Source organism: Lissotriton helveticus, chromosome 7 (assembly GCF_964261635.1).
Source record: "Lissotriton helveticus chromosome 7, aLisHel1.1, whole genome shotgun sequence".
Taxonomy (NCBI): Eukaryota; Metazoa; Chordata; class Amphibia; order Caudata; family Salamandridae; genus Lissotriton; species Lissotriton helveticus.
This window is the reverse complement of record NC_136068.1, coordinates 331,640,740-331,655,857: the sequence shown is the minus strand read 5'-3', so window position 1 is coordinate 331,655,857 and position 15,118 is coordinate 331,640,740. Positions and strand designations below refer to the sequence as shown.

The 15,118-nt window shown below is 48.9% G+C and overlaps 1 protein-coding gene across 1 annotated transcript in view; it reads left to right on the top strand.

Annotated features, from left to right (window-relative positions):
• Window positions 1-341: 341 nt before the first annotated feature.
• Window positions 342-15,118, top strand: part of SLC32A1 (solute carrier family 32 member 1) — a 76,918-nt gene continuing 62,141 nt past the window's right edge. Inside the window, exon 1 of the mRNA XM_078652141.1 lies at window positions 342-1,395. Within this exon, the coding sequence (XP_078508267.1) occupies window positions 1,009-1,395 (387 nt within the window). The 5' untranslated portion in view covers window positions 342-1,008. The remainder of the gene's footprint in view (window positions 1,396-15,118) is intronic.

The window sequence follows — 15,118 nt, the reverse complement described above, 5'->3', positions numbered from 1 at the left end:
TTTTTGTTTTTTTTTATTTCGTTTTCGAACAGACACGAAGCACTGCGGACCCTGCAAGGACGCTCGACTTCGGATGGCTTTAAACGGATGCGGGTGCTGCGTCGACTGAAAAAAAAAAGGCGGGGAGGGCCCCCGCTGAGATTGGAAGCGCCTCCCTCAGAAATGCAGCAGTCCTCTGCATTTTTTTTTCTAAAAAAAAATAAAAAAATGTTGCAGTTGATGGATGGAGTTTCTGGGATGGAGACGCGGAGTGCGGGGGAAGAGACTAGCATTGGCAGCCCCGTGGTCCCCGCCCCCCTCGCCTCTCCCGCGCTCCCCCCGGGCTCCTCTGCAGTGCACTGGCACCGCTCGCTCTGAAGGCAACCAACCGAGCTGGGTCTGCGGCTGAGAGAGGGCGAGAGGGGCCTGGGCAGCCTGGCCAGGAGAGCCCGCAGCCACCCCCAGCCGCCTGGGCACGACGGGAGCCCGGCAACAAACCTGAGGGCCGAGCCACCTGCAGCCCAACAGCGACCTGCAACAGGAGGCCGGGCGCACATACCGCAGGAGGCATCCCTTGCAACCCGGGACCAACCGCAGACACCCCAGGACACAGCTCCTGCATCCCGCAGCTAACCACCAGCTGGAAACCAGCCACGCATACCACAAATCCAACCACCACACCAGACAGGACAGCAGCAATCAACTACAGGAAAAACCACCAGTAACTGTCAACTGCCTTGCCGCAGGCCCAAGGGCACGAGTAAGTCCACCCCTAAAAGGAGTCCTGACATCATTTCCAGGGGTCACACCCTGCGACCTATGCAAGGTGAGAGAAGAGGGAGTGAGAATGGTGGCGCGGGGCTCCTAGTCCTCTCAGGGCATGGTGTCATGCTCCAAGGAACACTGAAGGTCAAACGGCCTGCATCCAGTAGGGAGTGGAGATAGATTTGTCGAGGACCACCCGCCCACAGCAAGGGGAGCGCCGTCAGATTCCCGGAGAGGGCGGCGGAGCAGGGAGCAGGCTCAGCCATGGCGACCTTAATACGCAGCAAGATCTCCAACGTGGCCACCACGGTCTCCAACAAGTCCCAGGCCAAGGTGAGCGGCATGTTCGCCAGGATGGGCTTCCAGGCGGCCACCGACGAGGAGGCGGTGGGATTCGCGCACTGCGACGACCTGGACGTGGACCACCGGCAGGGGCTGCAGATGGACATCCTGAAGGGAGAGGGCAGCGGCGGGGACGGCGGTGCCGGAGGGGATCCCACCGCCGAGGGGGACTTCCACTACCAGAGGGACGGAACGGGTCCGCCGCCCTCCGGCTCCAAGGACGAGGGGCTGTGCTCGGAGCTGTCCTCCCAAGGGAAGCCCAAGATCACCGCCTGGGAGGCGGGCTGGAATGTCACCAATGCCATCCAGGTAGGTGCCCGCTGCATGAGCAGGGCGCTGTGCCCTCAGGGCCGAGCAGATGCGTCATCCCACCTCAGGGGCCCCGCATGCGCACTGGGGGCCAGCCGAGCACATCATCCCACCCCAGGGCCCCGCATGAGCACCGGGGGCCAGCCGAGCACATCATCCCACCCTGGCCCTGGGGCCCCGCATGAGCACCGGGCCGACCGAACACATCATCCCACCCCTGGGGCCCCGCATAAGTACCGGGGCCAGCCGAGCACATCATCCCACCCCCGGGCCCCGCATGAACACCGGGGGCCAGCCGAGCACATCATCCCATCCTCGGGGCCCCGCATGAGCACTGGGGCCAACGGAACACATCATCCCTCCCCCGGGCCCCGCATGAGCAGCGGGGCCAACTAAACACATCATCCCACCCCTGGGGCCCCGCATGAGCACCGGGGGTCGACCGAACACATTATCCCATCCCTGGGGCCCCGCTTGAGTACTGGGGCCAACAGAACACACCACCCAACATGGGGGCCCTGCATGCTCCTACTATGTCTACCATATTATCTCGCATCAGGGCCCTTGCGCCTGCTCTAGGGGCCAACGGAACACATCAGCCCACCCCTGGGGCCACGCATGAGCACCGGGGCCAACCGAACACACCGTCCCAACATGGGGGCCTTGCATGTTCCTACTAGGCTTACCAAATTACATCGCTTCAGGTGTCCTGTGCCTGCTCCTACGGCCAGCCGAACACATCAGCCCACCCCTGCATGAACTTCAGGGCCACACCACCCACAACATGGGCCCCCTGTATTTTCCTCCTAGGCCTATCATTTCTTCTCTCTCCTGCAGCCCTTGGCGAGCCTCATAGGGCCAATAGACCAAGTCTCACCCAACAAGGTCCCTGTAATTTCGTCCCAGGCCTGTCGCATTATCACTCTCCTGGGGCCCTCAAGCCTATGCCTATTTTATCAAGTGCCTTGTGGGGCCCTCTACGTGTCCCTGTATGCTCTTCATTGATCCCCCCCCCCCTTCCCCCCTCCCGAGAACCGGCATGTGCCCCCAGGGTCAACCCAACACTTCATCACCCTACATCTTGAGCCACGCACGTGCCCCCAGGTCTAACACCTCAACCCACCCTCGCCCACGGGGCACTGCAGGTGTCACGTGGCTAATCCACCACTCAAGGGGTTGAATCACCCCACCCGTGGGGCCCTTGAAGACACTATATATAGGTGCGCTCTTAGAGCCAGCACAATACTCCTCCACAATCAGGGCTTTGAACGAGACCAACTACGCCCCCACTCCCCCTTCCTGGTCCTGTCCAGATGAGATGGCAACAGGTACCATGTCATGTCCGTGCGCGTGCTCGGCGCTGTGCCCTCATGGGCACCCGCCACCACCGAGACCCCGCATTTTACCCAAGGACTGTGAGGGGAGTAGAGGCCAGCCTACACGACCCCTCACCCTGTGGCAGGCGGGTGTCACACAGATACATCCAGGCTCTATTTGTGCCCGGGGCTGCGCCCCTCCCATGTGCGGACGTCCACCCGCTCACCGAGGAGCGTTAGAGGCTACTCTGCAATGGCAAGCAGGTGGGGCAGGCTTCTTGGCCATACCTGAGCTACCGCTTCCCCTCCCCATCCCCTCTCGTGCCTCCGCCCCCCCCCCCAGACACACCCCTCCACACAAGGACTAGGATACCACGAGACCCCCCCCCCCTCTTCTAGCATCTCCGATGCCCTTGCAGGTGTTCACGATGAGTCGAGTAGATATGCCACCGTGGGTCTCTAGGCGCTAAGAACAACCGCCGTCTGACTAGAGAAGCGCAGACCAAATCGCCTCGAATATTCCTGCGCACCGTCACGTCCTCTGCACTGCACACCATAGCAGTTTTCATATTTGTCTGCCTTCAAGTGCTCGCTCACAGGTGAGCCTTGAGGCCTCATGGGGAGCAAATGAAACGGGTGGTGGCCATCACCCTGGCCCCCACCACAGGCGGACAACGCATTCTCCTAGGCGATTTTCCAACCAAATAGACAACACGCCTCGCAGTTTCCGAAATAGCTCCGCGCATCGAATAAATTCACTGGTAAAACGAAGCACTTTCAATGAGTAAATGCTTGCGTGAGATCGCATGAATCTCAACACAAAGCACTCGGTAACGGAACGAAATAATAACGTTTCGATATGGCAAAGAATTTTATAGTGACATAGATTATTGTAAATAGTTTTAATAATTAGCATTTTTTATTCTGGCTCGCGTGTGTAAGGGGACATCTCTTCATAAATACGTATGCATGTAACTGTTTCTCTATATTTACACACTTGTCTTCGTTACACACATTTTACCCTTTAGTTGCCAACATTTAAATACTAGATGTATTTGCAGTTGTATTATTAAAAACCTAAGCCTGTGTACCTGTCTGCTGTTCCCCCAATATATGCACCAATCCACACATCCGCCCAGCAGTCATTCAGGCATTCACTCCTCTCGCCCGTCTGTGTTTCCATACGTCCATCCATTCATTCAATTTAAATATCACATTGTAATATACGCGGAATGCATTTTCTGTACAGCGCCCCGCCCCTCGCCTACTCTAGAGAATTCCTTATGCCATTTAATGTCGGTACTGCAGATATATCAAAATGGCGGCGTGCAGACTCTGGATGCCAAAGTGCCGTTGGGTGATGGTCGATGGTGGTGAAAGGTGGGAGGGGTAGTGTAGGAGAAATGCTTCCTTCTCTCATCCGGCCCCTCCCCCAAGTTTCACGCATACTATGTTCATTCAATGCGCATATGATTCAAGTTACAAAATGGACGCTGGGTCTGAGGGTGACACCAAATGGTGATTTCACTCTAGACTTGCATTCTAAATGGACCTCACAGGCACCCGTTGATGAACAATGGGTTAAAAAAAAAACAAAAAAACGTTGCCACTGTCTTCCATACATAACGCCTGATTATCAATTTGAATGGTTTATATTTGTGGCGCAATCACCATGGCTTCAAATAAGGCTGATACTATTCTAAGCAGCTCAATGCAGTGTTCACATTTCAATGCAGGTAACAAAGAAGAATGTGATGAGTAAACGATGCTAAATATATAATGACAGCATTCGAGTGAATTTTTTATATAAACTTAAAACACAGAGTGCATTTTTTGTCTCCAACGACCCTGAGTAAGATCAAAGACATTTGTGCGACATCTAGACCTAATGGTAGTTTATTGTGATGCGCACGAACGAACAGCCATTTCACGGGTAGAGATCGCTTTTCAGAAATCGAAATAAATAAAATGAAACCCCGTGCACATCAGAATGCCCCACAGCCACCATTCCACGGGGTGTGACGCCACAGGAGGATTTGCCCAGACACTTGTGTATCATCAACCTTACACCATTTCACTCCTATCAATCGAAATCTTCTGAAAAATACCCGAATATCTATCTGCTGATAGAATTTTAAAACTCTGTAAAAAACGTATCATTTGAGAAACGAAATTGATCAAGACCAATAATAATGAGAACAATTAATCACGTTTCCCTTAATTAATTCATTTCTAACATTCCTGAATGTGTGGAACGTACACATCGAAATATGGTGGGACCCTGTACCCTTGCACTCACATGTCTTCAGCAACAATTTGCAATTCCTGATGTAAAAGTCTCTCTCACGTTTCTTCTTCTCTCTTTCTCTCTCTCTCTCTCTCTCTCTCTCTCTCTCTCTCTCTCTCTCTCTCTCTCTCTCTCACACTCACACACACTCACACCCATGGCCTTTTTGTGTCCTATTAACTTGAGGCATGTGATACAAGAACATACACACATCTCTCCTCAATCGCCCTTTGCAACATTTTACACATGGCAGAGCACACAGGACTGCTGCATTCATCTATAAACAGGGCCACTGCAATTATGTGGTAAAGGAAGACCACATTATGTTACATGGTTGTCTAAATTATACGGTAAGAAAATGCAAACTATATGGCACGATGCCGCACGTTCTGTGACTATATCATTTTGATATTTTTTTAATTTGAATACATGCAAATTACGACGGGGAAAACTATTCACCTCATTAGTACCACTGCGACCTGTTAACATTTGCAAAGTGTCCTCCAACAACACCACCACCTGTGGCACCTTTATCTTTTACACCGTTTTAGATTAGATAGAACCCTTTCTTCTGTCGATAACTGCACATTATGCGGCAGAGGGTGGAAATTGTTCCAAGTGCCATGAAGTCACAATCATTCGGAAAATACCGCTGGCCTTGTTGATCATAGAGGAGAGGGGACTCAGTGAGTGACTGACTAGCTTGGGCTGGGCGGCTTTCTGGAAGAGAATTACAATTCAGGTGCTTGCTGCTCAGTCATTCCCGCGTCTCTCCTGAGCAGCTATTAGCGTTAAAGAGGTGCTCAGTCAGTGCTGGTCTGTGCAGTAGGCGCCATGTTGGCTCCAGTCATTTCTCGTTTCTTTTTGAGGCTTCTACACACATTCCCACTTCCTGAAAACTCTGCCAGAGATCTAACATCTGTGGGTAGTTTCCAAAATGTCCAAAATCTGTGCAAAATGTCCGATGTGTCCCACGTCCGCATGGAGCCAAGATGTGTTTTACGCAGAAACATCTGCTTCCGCAGTTTCGAAGTGCCCCAGCTATTCCTCGCCTAGTGGTTTTTACAGGGCACAAGTCCTAAAAAAAGAAGTGGGGGGACTCTCCAAGGTAGGCGTGGTCACAGGAAGTGACATCACGACAGGAAGTGACATCACGACAGGAAGTGACATCACAACAGGAAGTGACATCACAGCAGGAAGTGACATCACATGTAAGGCAGATCTATCATTTGCATATAATGCAAGATTTAACAATTGAAGCTGCTTGGTACTTAAGCCTGTGACTTAAGGTCCCTGCATGGAGGAATTAGCAGCCCAAATGTGGATGAAGTTTGGCGAAGGTGACATGAACACATTTTCAAAACGCTACAGGAAAGTTTGACTGCAAGATTTAGTATACATTACAGGTTCCCAGAGAGGCTGCTTCCCACACTCGATAATGACTATTACACACAGTAGGGCTCCATATTCACGTTATTCTATTGATGAGTGTTATATGTTATCTCCCCACCTATTGTAAACTAGCGACTCTGTATTAAATAGTTTTGTCCCAGCTGCCTCTCTCTAGCTGTGGCTAGATTTATTTATTTTATTTATAAAGTTTTATATAGCGCGAACTTGATCCCGAAGGATATCAGAACGCTTTACAATTTGCAGCAAAGGTAACAAATCAGAACATTAGTCTAACATTGGGAATCTTGGCTGAAGACAATGGAGCTGCCGGGGCATTAGCTTGGGTCAATGCCTAAATTTTAGATATATTAACTGGCCATTGTATTTATTTTAGCAGATTTATTTATTTCTATTTATTTTAGGAAATGTATTTAGTTTTGGTATATTTTAGTTTGACTTATTTGCCTTAATTTACTTCAGTGCAACAAAATATAAACATTGCTTTACTTTGTATTAATACTGTTTATTTTTGTGATAGTTCCTAAAAAAAGGGCCGATTATGACTCATGCATTGTAATGGTTGTTTCCCCCTTTACAGAGACTACTTACTATAAAATCGTGGTGGGCCTAGCTCATGATGTCATTTTGTGGGGACCCCTTGAAGAAAGCGGGCAGAACCTTTGCAAAACTTTGTGCCCCCCTATCCAGTAGTGCAATTATCCAAACACTGACAGGATTGAGCCTAAATTAAAAATATACTGACATACGTAATGCCAAGTCAGACGTCATCATGGAGTCATGTTTAAATGAACAATCCAGCACCATCCTACACCTCCCCATTCCACAAAATTATACAATTCAGACCAACAACACAAACTAGAAGGGGGCGTTGCTGTCATCATTAAACATTCCATGTGGAAACAGCGACACACGGAAGAACACACAAGGGTACACCATCATACTACTTACATTTTGTAGCCTGGTGTCAATTGTTCAATGCAGGGCGTAATTTGTGCCAGTGCTTAGCGCCGGCACTTAATTGGCAGGGCCGGGTCTAGTGGGACTCTGATTCTACACGCACGAGGCGCACAGTGCATGTAAAATGTTTTCATTTAACTTACAGCACACTTGCTAGTACTAATACTTAATTAACTCCTCAAGTCTCGTGCAGCCGCATCGCATTGTGTTTAGTTTTTCACATCTCAGTTTACCCTTAATTGTTCACGATCACTTGAATAATGAAATATTCTGAGTGGGAGAGCTCTTTGGCAGCACTCTGCCAGGTTTCTCTCTCGTCACTCTCATGCTGCTGTGTTAAAGAGCCTTGGTTCTACCGCACAAAGAATTAGGGTGACCAACTGGCATTGGTGCAAATTCAGGACGGTGAGTGTAAAAATTCAGGACAAAGGGTCAAAATTCAGGACACAAATTCAGGACAGGAGGTCAAAATTCAGGACAAAACTTTAGGACAATAGGTACGTTTTACAGACACATCAGAGGTTGTGCAATAGTATATAAGTAAGCCCAGCCATTTCCAAAAGTATTCAACCATTTGCAAACCTATCCATCATGTATCCTTCCATCTATCATTTCACTCATCCATCCCTTCATCCATCCCCTCATCCATCCTTTCACTCATCCTCCATTATCCATCCACCCTTTCACCCTATCCATCTGTACACTTATCCATCCACTCTTCATCCCATCCATCCATTCACTCATCCATTCAGCCATTTACCCTTTCACCAATCCAGCCATCCTTTCACTTACTAATCCTTCCACCCATCCACTCTTTTAGTCATCCATCCATCCTCCCTTTCTCTCTCCATCGACCCTTTCACTTAGCCTTCCTTCCTTCCATCCATCCATCCACCCACCCATCCATCCATCTACTCATCCACTCATGAATCCATCCATTGCCCCTATCACTCATCCATCTATCATTTCACTCCTTCACACATCTATTCATCCTTTTGTCCATCTACTCTCCCTTTCACTCACTCATCCATACTTACACCCACCCTTTCACTCATATGTCCATTCATTCACCCTTGCACTTATCAATCCATCCATCCATCATTTCACACATCCACCTACCCCCCATCATCCACCCACCATCCACACACCCACTCATCCATCCTTTCACCCACCCACCATCCAATCCACTGATCCATCCTTTCACCCATCCACCATCCACCCACCCACTCATCCATCCATCCTTTCACCCACCCACTCATCATCCATCCATCCATCCACCCACCCACTCATCATCCATCCATCCATCCATCCATCCTTTCACCCACCCACGTATCCATCCATCCATCCCTTCACCCACTCTCCATCCATCCATCCTTTCATCCATCCATCCCTTCACCCACTCTCCATCCATCCATCCTTTCACACACCCATCATCCATCCATCCATCCATCCGTCCTTCCCCTCATCATCCATCCATCCATCCCCTCATCATCCATCCATCCTTCCCCTCATCATCCGTCCATCCTTTTCCCTCATCATCCATCCATCCTTTTCCCTCATCATCCATCCATCCTTTTCCCTCATCATCTATCCATCCATCCATCTGTCCTTCCCCCTCATCATCCATCCATCCTTCCCCTCATCATCCATCCATCCTTTCCCCTCATCATCCATCCATCCATCCATCCTTCCCCTCATCATCCATCCATCCTTTCCCCTCATCATCCATCCATCCATCCATCCTTCCCCTCATCATCCATCCATCCTTTCACCCACCCCCTCATCATCCATCCATTCCCTCATCATCAATCCATCCATCCCCTTATCATCCATCCATCCACCCTTCCCCTCATCATCCATCCTTTCACCCACCCCATCATCCATCCATCCATCCTTCCCCTCATCATCCATCCATATATCCATCCTTCCCCTCATCATCCATCCATCCATCCACCCTTCCCCTCATCATCCATCCTTTCCCGTCATCCATCCATCCTTCCCCTCATCCATCCTTCCTTTCATCCATCCTTCCCCTCACCCATCCATCCATCCTTCCCCTCATCATCCATCCTTTCCCGTCATCCATCCATCCATCCCCTCATCCATCCTTCCTGTCATCCATCCATCCTTTCCCCTCACCCATCCTTCCATCCCATCCATTTATCCTGCCCTTCATCCATCCATCCTTCCCCTTACCCATCCATCCATCCCATCCATTTATCCTGCCCCTCATCCATCCATCCTTCCCCTCCATCCATCCATCCATCCATCTCCTCATCCATCATCCTTCCCCTCACCCATCCATCCATCCCATCCATTTATCCTGCCCCTCATCCATCCATCCTTCATCCTTCCCTTCATCCATCCTTCCTTTCATCCATCCTTCCCCTCACCCATCCCATCCATCTATCCTGCCCTTCATCCATCCATCCTTCCCCTCCATCCATCCATCCTTCCCCTCATCCATTTATCCTTCCCCTCATCCATTTATCCTTCCCCTCATCCATTTATCCTTCCCCTCATCCATTTATCCTTCCTCTCATCCATCCTTCCCCTCCATCCCTCATCCTTCTCCTCATCCATCTTTCCCCTCATCCATCATCCAGCTACCCTTCCACCCATACATCCAGCTATTTACATTTTCTCTCCATCCTTCCCCTCACTCATCAATCCATCCATCCTCTCTCATTATCCATGTATTCACTCTTTCATTCATCCATTCACCCTTTCACTAATTCATCCAGCCATTCACACATCCCTTCACTTACTCACTCGCCCACCTTTCCATATTAATTTTGAGCTGAGCCCTTTTGAGAAGAGGCCCGTCAAGAACTTCACCCTCGCTGCAGGGGCCGTTCCAGGACTGGGACAGAAGCCACCCAGGGCGGAGACAGGATCCACCACAGGGGGGGACAAGAGCCATCACAGGCGGGGGTGGACTGGAGCCACAACATGCGGGACAGGAGCCATCACAGGCGGGGGTGGACTGGAGCCACCACATGGGGGACAGGAGCCATCACAGGCGGGGGTGGACTGGAGCCACAACATGGGGGGACAGGAGCAGGAGTCATCACAGGAGAGGGAAGGTGATCCACCAGGGTGGGCATGCAGTATTCTAGTATCATCTTGGGCTTCTCGCTCCCTCCTGCACAAGACAACTAGAAGACAGGCTCTATGTCCAAAATGCCATTCCCCACTGTGATATACAGTACTTACAGAAGATACTCTAAGAGAACTGATTGAACTGATTGTCCTCCATACTTTGTTCATCAGTGTGGGTGCGATTGTGCCATTTCTTTATTGTATTACATTATGCATGTTTGAAGAACCGAGGTTTGCTTACAAATTAGGGACAGTAATTAAGCTCGGTGAAGAGAAGCAGGTGCTGCCTCGGTGTAATCAGGGGTGTAATCTGGCCGAGTCTAGGATGTTTGGGGCCCTGGGTAGAAATGGAATGTGTGAGCCCCCCTCTAAATAGCAGATACAAGACGCATTCAGGGCTGTTTGCATGCGAATGGATGCCCTGCTCCTGAACCTGCAGCACCTCCCTCTGTCACCTTCACGCACCTCTTAACAGCTCATCAAGGGCTGGAGGTGTGAGGGCTGCCATCCCGCTGTGCCTCTACAGTGCTGCTGCTGCTGGGGGTCGGAGCTTTCATACAGCCTCGGAGTCAAGAAGGGAGGTGGGGGCAAGCTGTGCCCGGTTCAAATTACGGAAATGCTTTATTTACTTTGTGCGCGCCGCGCTCCCGTTTTTTTAATGGTGGACGTGGTTTTGATTTAGCAGGGTGGACGGCGTCCACCCTGAAAAACCCTCGGAAATAAGTGGGGGGATGCCGTCCACCCGCGTGGTACCCCGACTCGTGCCCTGGGTTTTTACAACAGACCAGGTTGAAGGGGGGTGATTGGGGGGGGGGGGGGGGGTGGATGGCTGTGCAGTATCTTTTTCTGTCTTACTTTGGTATGAGGCTTGCAAAACCTGCTAACACTTTGCTATGATCTCTCAGCCAACTCGAGGCATACATTATTACGGAGACATGTTTAAAAAAAAATAAAGATGTTATTTAAGTGGGATTGTCTGGCGAATGAGGACTGGATCAGTATTTACTGCAGTGACAATTGCAGTTAGTAGTGCAGTGAGCACTGTTGTACGTGCAGCAGATAAACAGCAGTGAGTGACGAATGAAGGGCAGGCAGTATTTTATTTCTAAAAAAAATGTACCAGAGCCCAATGTATGGCATAGGATGCAACTTCAGTCTGCCTCACCCACGCCCCCTGCAGGCCGTTACCGCAAAATCCCCGCGCCCTTGACCTGGACGCACTGCTATTTCTAGTGTATACTGAATTGCAAAACTTACGTTCTCTGCTGAAAATAGTCAGAGAGCGCCACCATGTGGCTGACTGTCATAACACAAGTAATGGTGTTAAGAATTAAGTGCCATTGAGGAGTACCAGTAAATAAGGCACAAATTAGGCACTGACTGGGCAACACAGAAATAGAGCTGGTGGCAGTAATAACGGAGCCCTGACTACATTTGGAAAGCTGAAAACAAGCCGCAGAAAGTCTTATATAGACTGCAGTAGTGAGGGCAACAGATAAGGAACAGTAAGTGTAGCAGGGAAGGAGAGCTGAGCGCAGTAGGGGCAGCAGTGATGGCTGAGAAGTGAGCCCTGTGGTGACTGCATTGAAGGGGCAGAGAGTGCTGCAGGGGGAACTAACGGTATAGTTAGAAATGAGCATTTAAAAAACCTTAGAAATTCACAGAAAAAAAACAAAGGTTACAGGGACGTTATAGATAAGCTGACATTTCCCTTGTACAAAACCAGAGTAATACAGCCGTTAAAGTTAGCTGAGCTAACTATAACCTGCACACCCGCAATGCATTGCTTAAGACCTCACATATTATATCACTCATGACATTGTCAGTGACATCACTGATGACATCCCTGTAACCTTCTTTTTTCCGTGAATTTCTAAGGATTCTTAAATGCTAAGTTCTAACTATAACGTCCCCGAAACCAGTAGTTTTTTCAGTGACTATATATATATATATATATATATATATATATATATATATATATATATATATATATATATATATATATATATATATATATATATATGAAAGTAACTCACCACCAGGACAAGGCTCCTGCCTTAGTAAAATGACGAAAAGCAGACCCAAATTCTGTGGCTCACTCAGAGTGCTTTATTTTTCAGCCAGCCAGCCGCCATTACGATATATATTCCATATGAGGATTCTCCAGCCCTTTGGCACTGGCCTTGGCTGTGAAAAAGCAGACAACAAACAGTGACGCCGAATTCGCAGCGATTTTAATAGTCCCACCACAGTGGTCGTGTGCCACAGATGCATTTTGGTCTTTTGAGTCCAACATTAATAAAGCCCATAGTGGAAGTCTGCTTTTATCCTACGAGTCTTTCAATCCTTTAGTAGGTTCACTGCAACCATTCGAGAGTCACACTCTACATCCCTCATGTCTCACTGGTCAGGGCCAGTGACAAAGGTCCGGAGAATGCCCAAAACGCGTATGGCTGTGAATTGGCACATTTACTCTGCTGTAACAACGAGTTTGCATGGCCTGCAGTCAGCCGATCAATAAAAGGATTGAAAAAGCACGCCACGTGTGGTGCCTTCATTTGGGAGCACCCTTTCGTATTGAATATTTTGCGGTCCGCTCTGAACGCGAGGGCGCCCTGCCGCGGACGATGTGGATCCTCAGCGCAATGGATTTCTCAGCGTGGATGGAGTGGTGTGCCCTGGTTATACATGAGAGATGCAGAGTGTGACTCTCGAATGTTCGCAGGGGGGAAAGCTAAGCCGTGTTCGAGTGCTGCTTGTATTGGATACCCCACTGAGCCTCGATTTATCAAAGCGGCCGTCCAGCTGCTAAGAAGCACCACCCCACGGATTCAGGGGGTCATGGAGTCTCAATTTCTGACTCGGAAATGAAACGTGTCTTGTGGATTTAGCGGCACATCTTTCCTCGGGGCTCATGGGGAGCTTTTATTTGGCATTAATCCAAAAGGCATCCATTTGTGGACTTTATTAACGGACTACACATCCCAGAAAACCCTTACATACAGTCTCATTGGAGCAGCTGAATATCAGAGTATGATTTGGTTTAAAAAGGGATGCGTGGCCTGACATGCTTCCTTCGACCGATGCCTCTGAGGAAGTGAAAATGAAACCCATAAGGCTGTGGTTGTGTGCCTTGGGTTAATGAACTGAGGAAAGCTGTCTGCATACCAATAAAAAGATTTAATTGGGGGAAAGCTAAGCCATGTTCGAGTGCTGCTTGTATTGGATACCCCACTGAGCCTCCATTTATCAAAGCGGCCGTCCAGCCGCTAAGCAGCACCACCCCACGGATTTAGGGGGTCATTGAGTCTCAATGTCTGACTCGAAAATGAAACGTGCCTTGTGGATTTAGCGGCACATCTTTCCTCGGGGCTCATGGGGAGCTTTTAATCGGCATTAATCCAAGAGGCATCCATTTGTGGACTTTATTACCGGACTACACATCCCAGAAAACCCTTACATACAGTCTCATTGGAGCAGCTAAATATCAGCATATGATTTGGTTTAAAGAGGGAGGCGTGGCCCGACATGCTTCTTTCGACCGATGCCTCTGAGGAAGTGAAAACGAAACACGTAAGGCTGTGGTCGTGTGCCTTGGGAAAATGAACTGAGGAAAGCTGGCTGCATACCAAAAAAAGCTTTAATTGGGGGAAAGCTAAGCTATGTTTGAGTTCTGCTTGTATTAGATACCCCACTGAGCCTCATTTATCAAAGCGGCGGTCCAGCCGCTTAGCAGCACCACCCCACGGATTCAGGGGGTCATGGAGTCTCAATATGTGTCTCGGAAATGAAACGCGCCTTGTGGATTTAGCGGCACACCTTTCCTCTGGGCTCATGGGGAGCTTTTAATCGGCATTAATCCAAGAGGCATCCATTTGTGGACTTTATTAACGGACTACACTTCCCAGAAAACCCTTACATACAGTCTCATTGGAGTAGCTGAATATCAGCATATGATTTGTTTTAAAAAGGGAGGCGTGGCCCGACATGCTTCTTTTGACCAATGCCTCTGAGGAAGTGAAAATGAAACACGTAAGGCTGTGGTCGTGTGCCTTGGTATAATAAACTGAGTAAAGCTGTCTTCATACCAATAAAACCCTTTAATTGGGGGAAAGCTAAGCCGTGTTCGAGTGCTGCTTGTATTGGTTACCCCACTGAGCCTAGATATATATATATATGTGATCAAGACAAACAATATTGTCGAAACGCGTAGCGTGTTAACTGGGCAATAAATTCTATCTGCTGCAGTATTCCTGAGTGCGTCTTTTGCCTTTCAAGCAAACTGGTTGTTGAAATTCATTTTTCGGTCGGCGTGGTCCACCGAATTTGAGACGCCACCTGACGAGGGAGGAGATCCCGGAAGGACCTCGCTTTTGTTGTTGATATATATATATATATATATATTAGGCAGCTCCTGCTCCAATTCAGAAGAAAGTCCTCAGGCACTCCTACAATGCTTCACATAAATTTTAATGGTATAAAATGATGCTTTTCGGCTTTACACCTTGCTCACGGCCACAATAAACAAAGTTTGCATTTGCCATTTTGAATGTTTTCACATTATTACCATCAACAATGGACTTTCCCCACATCTAGTGTTTAAAGCAGGGAATAATACGGCGGCCATTTTAACATTATTCAACAATTA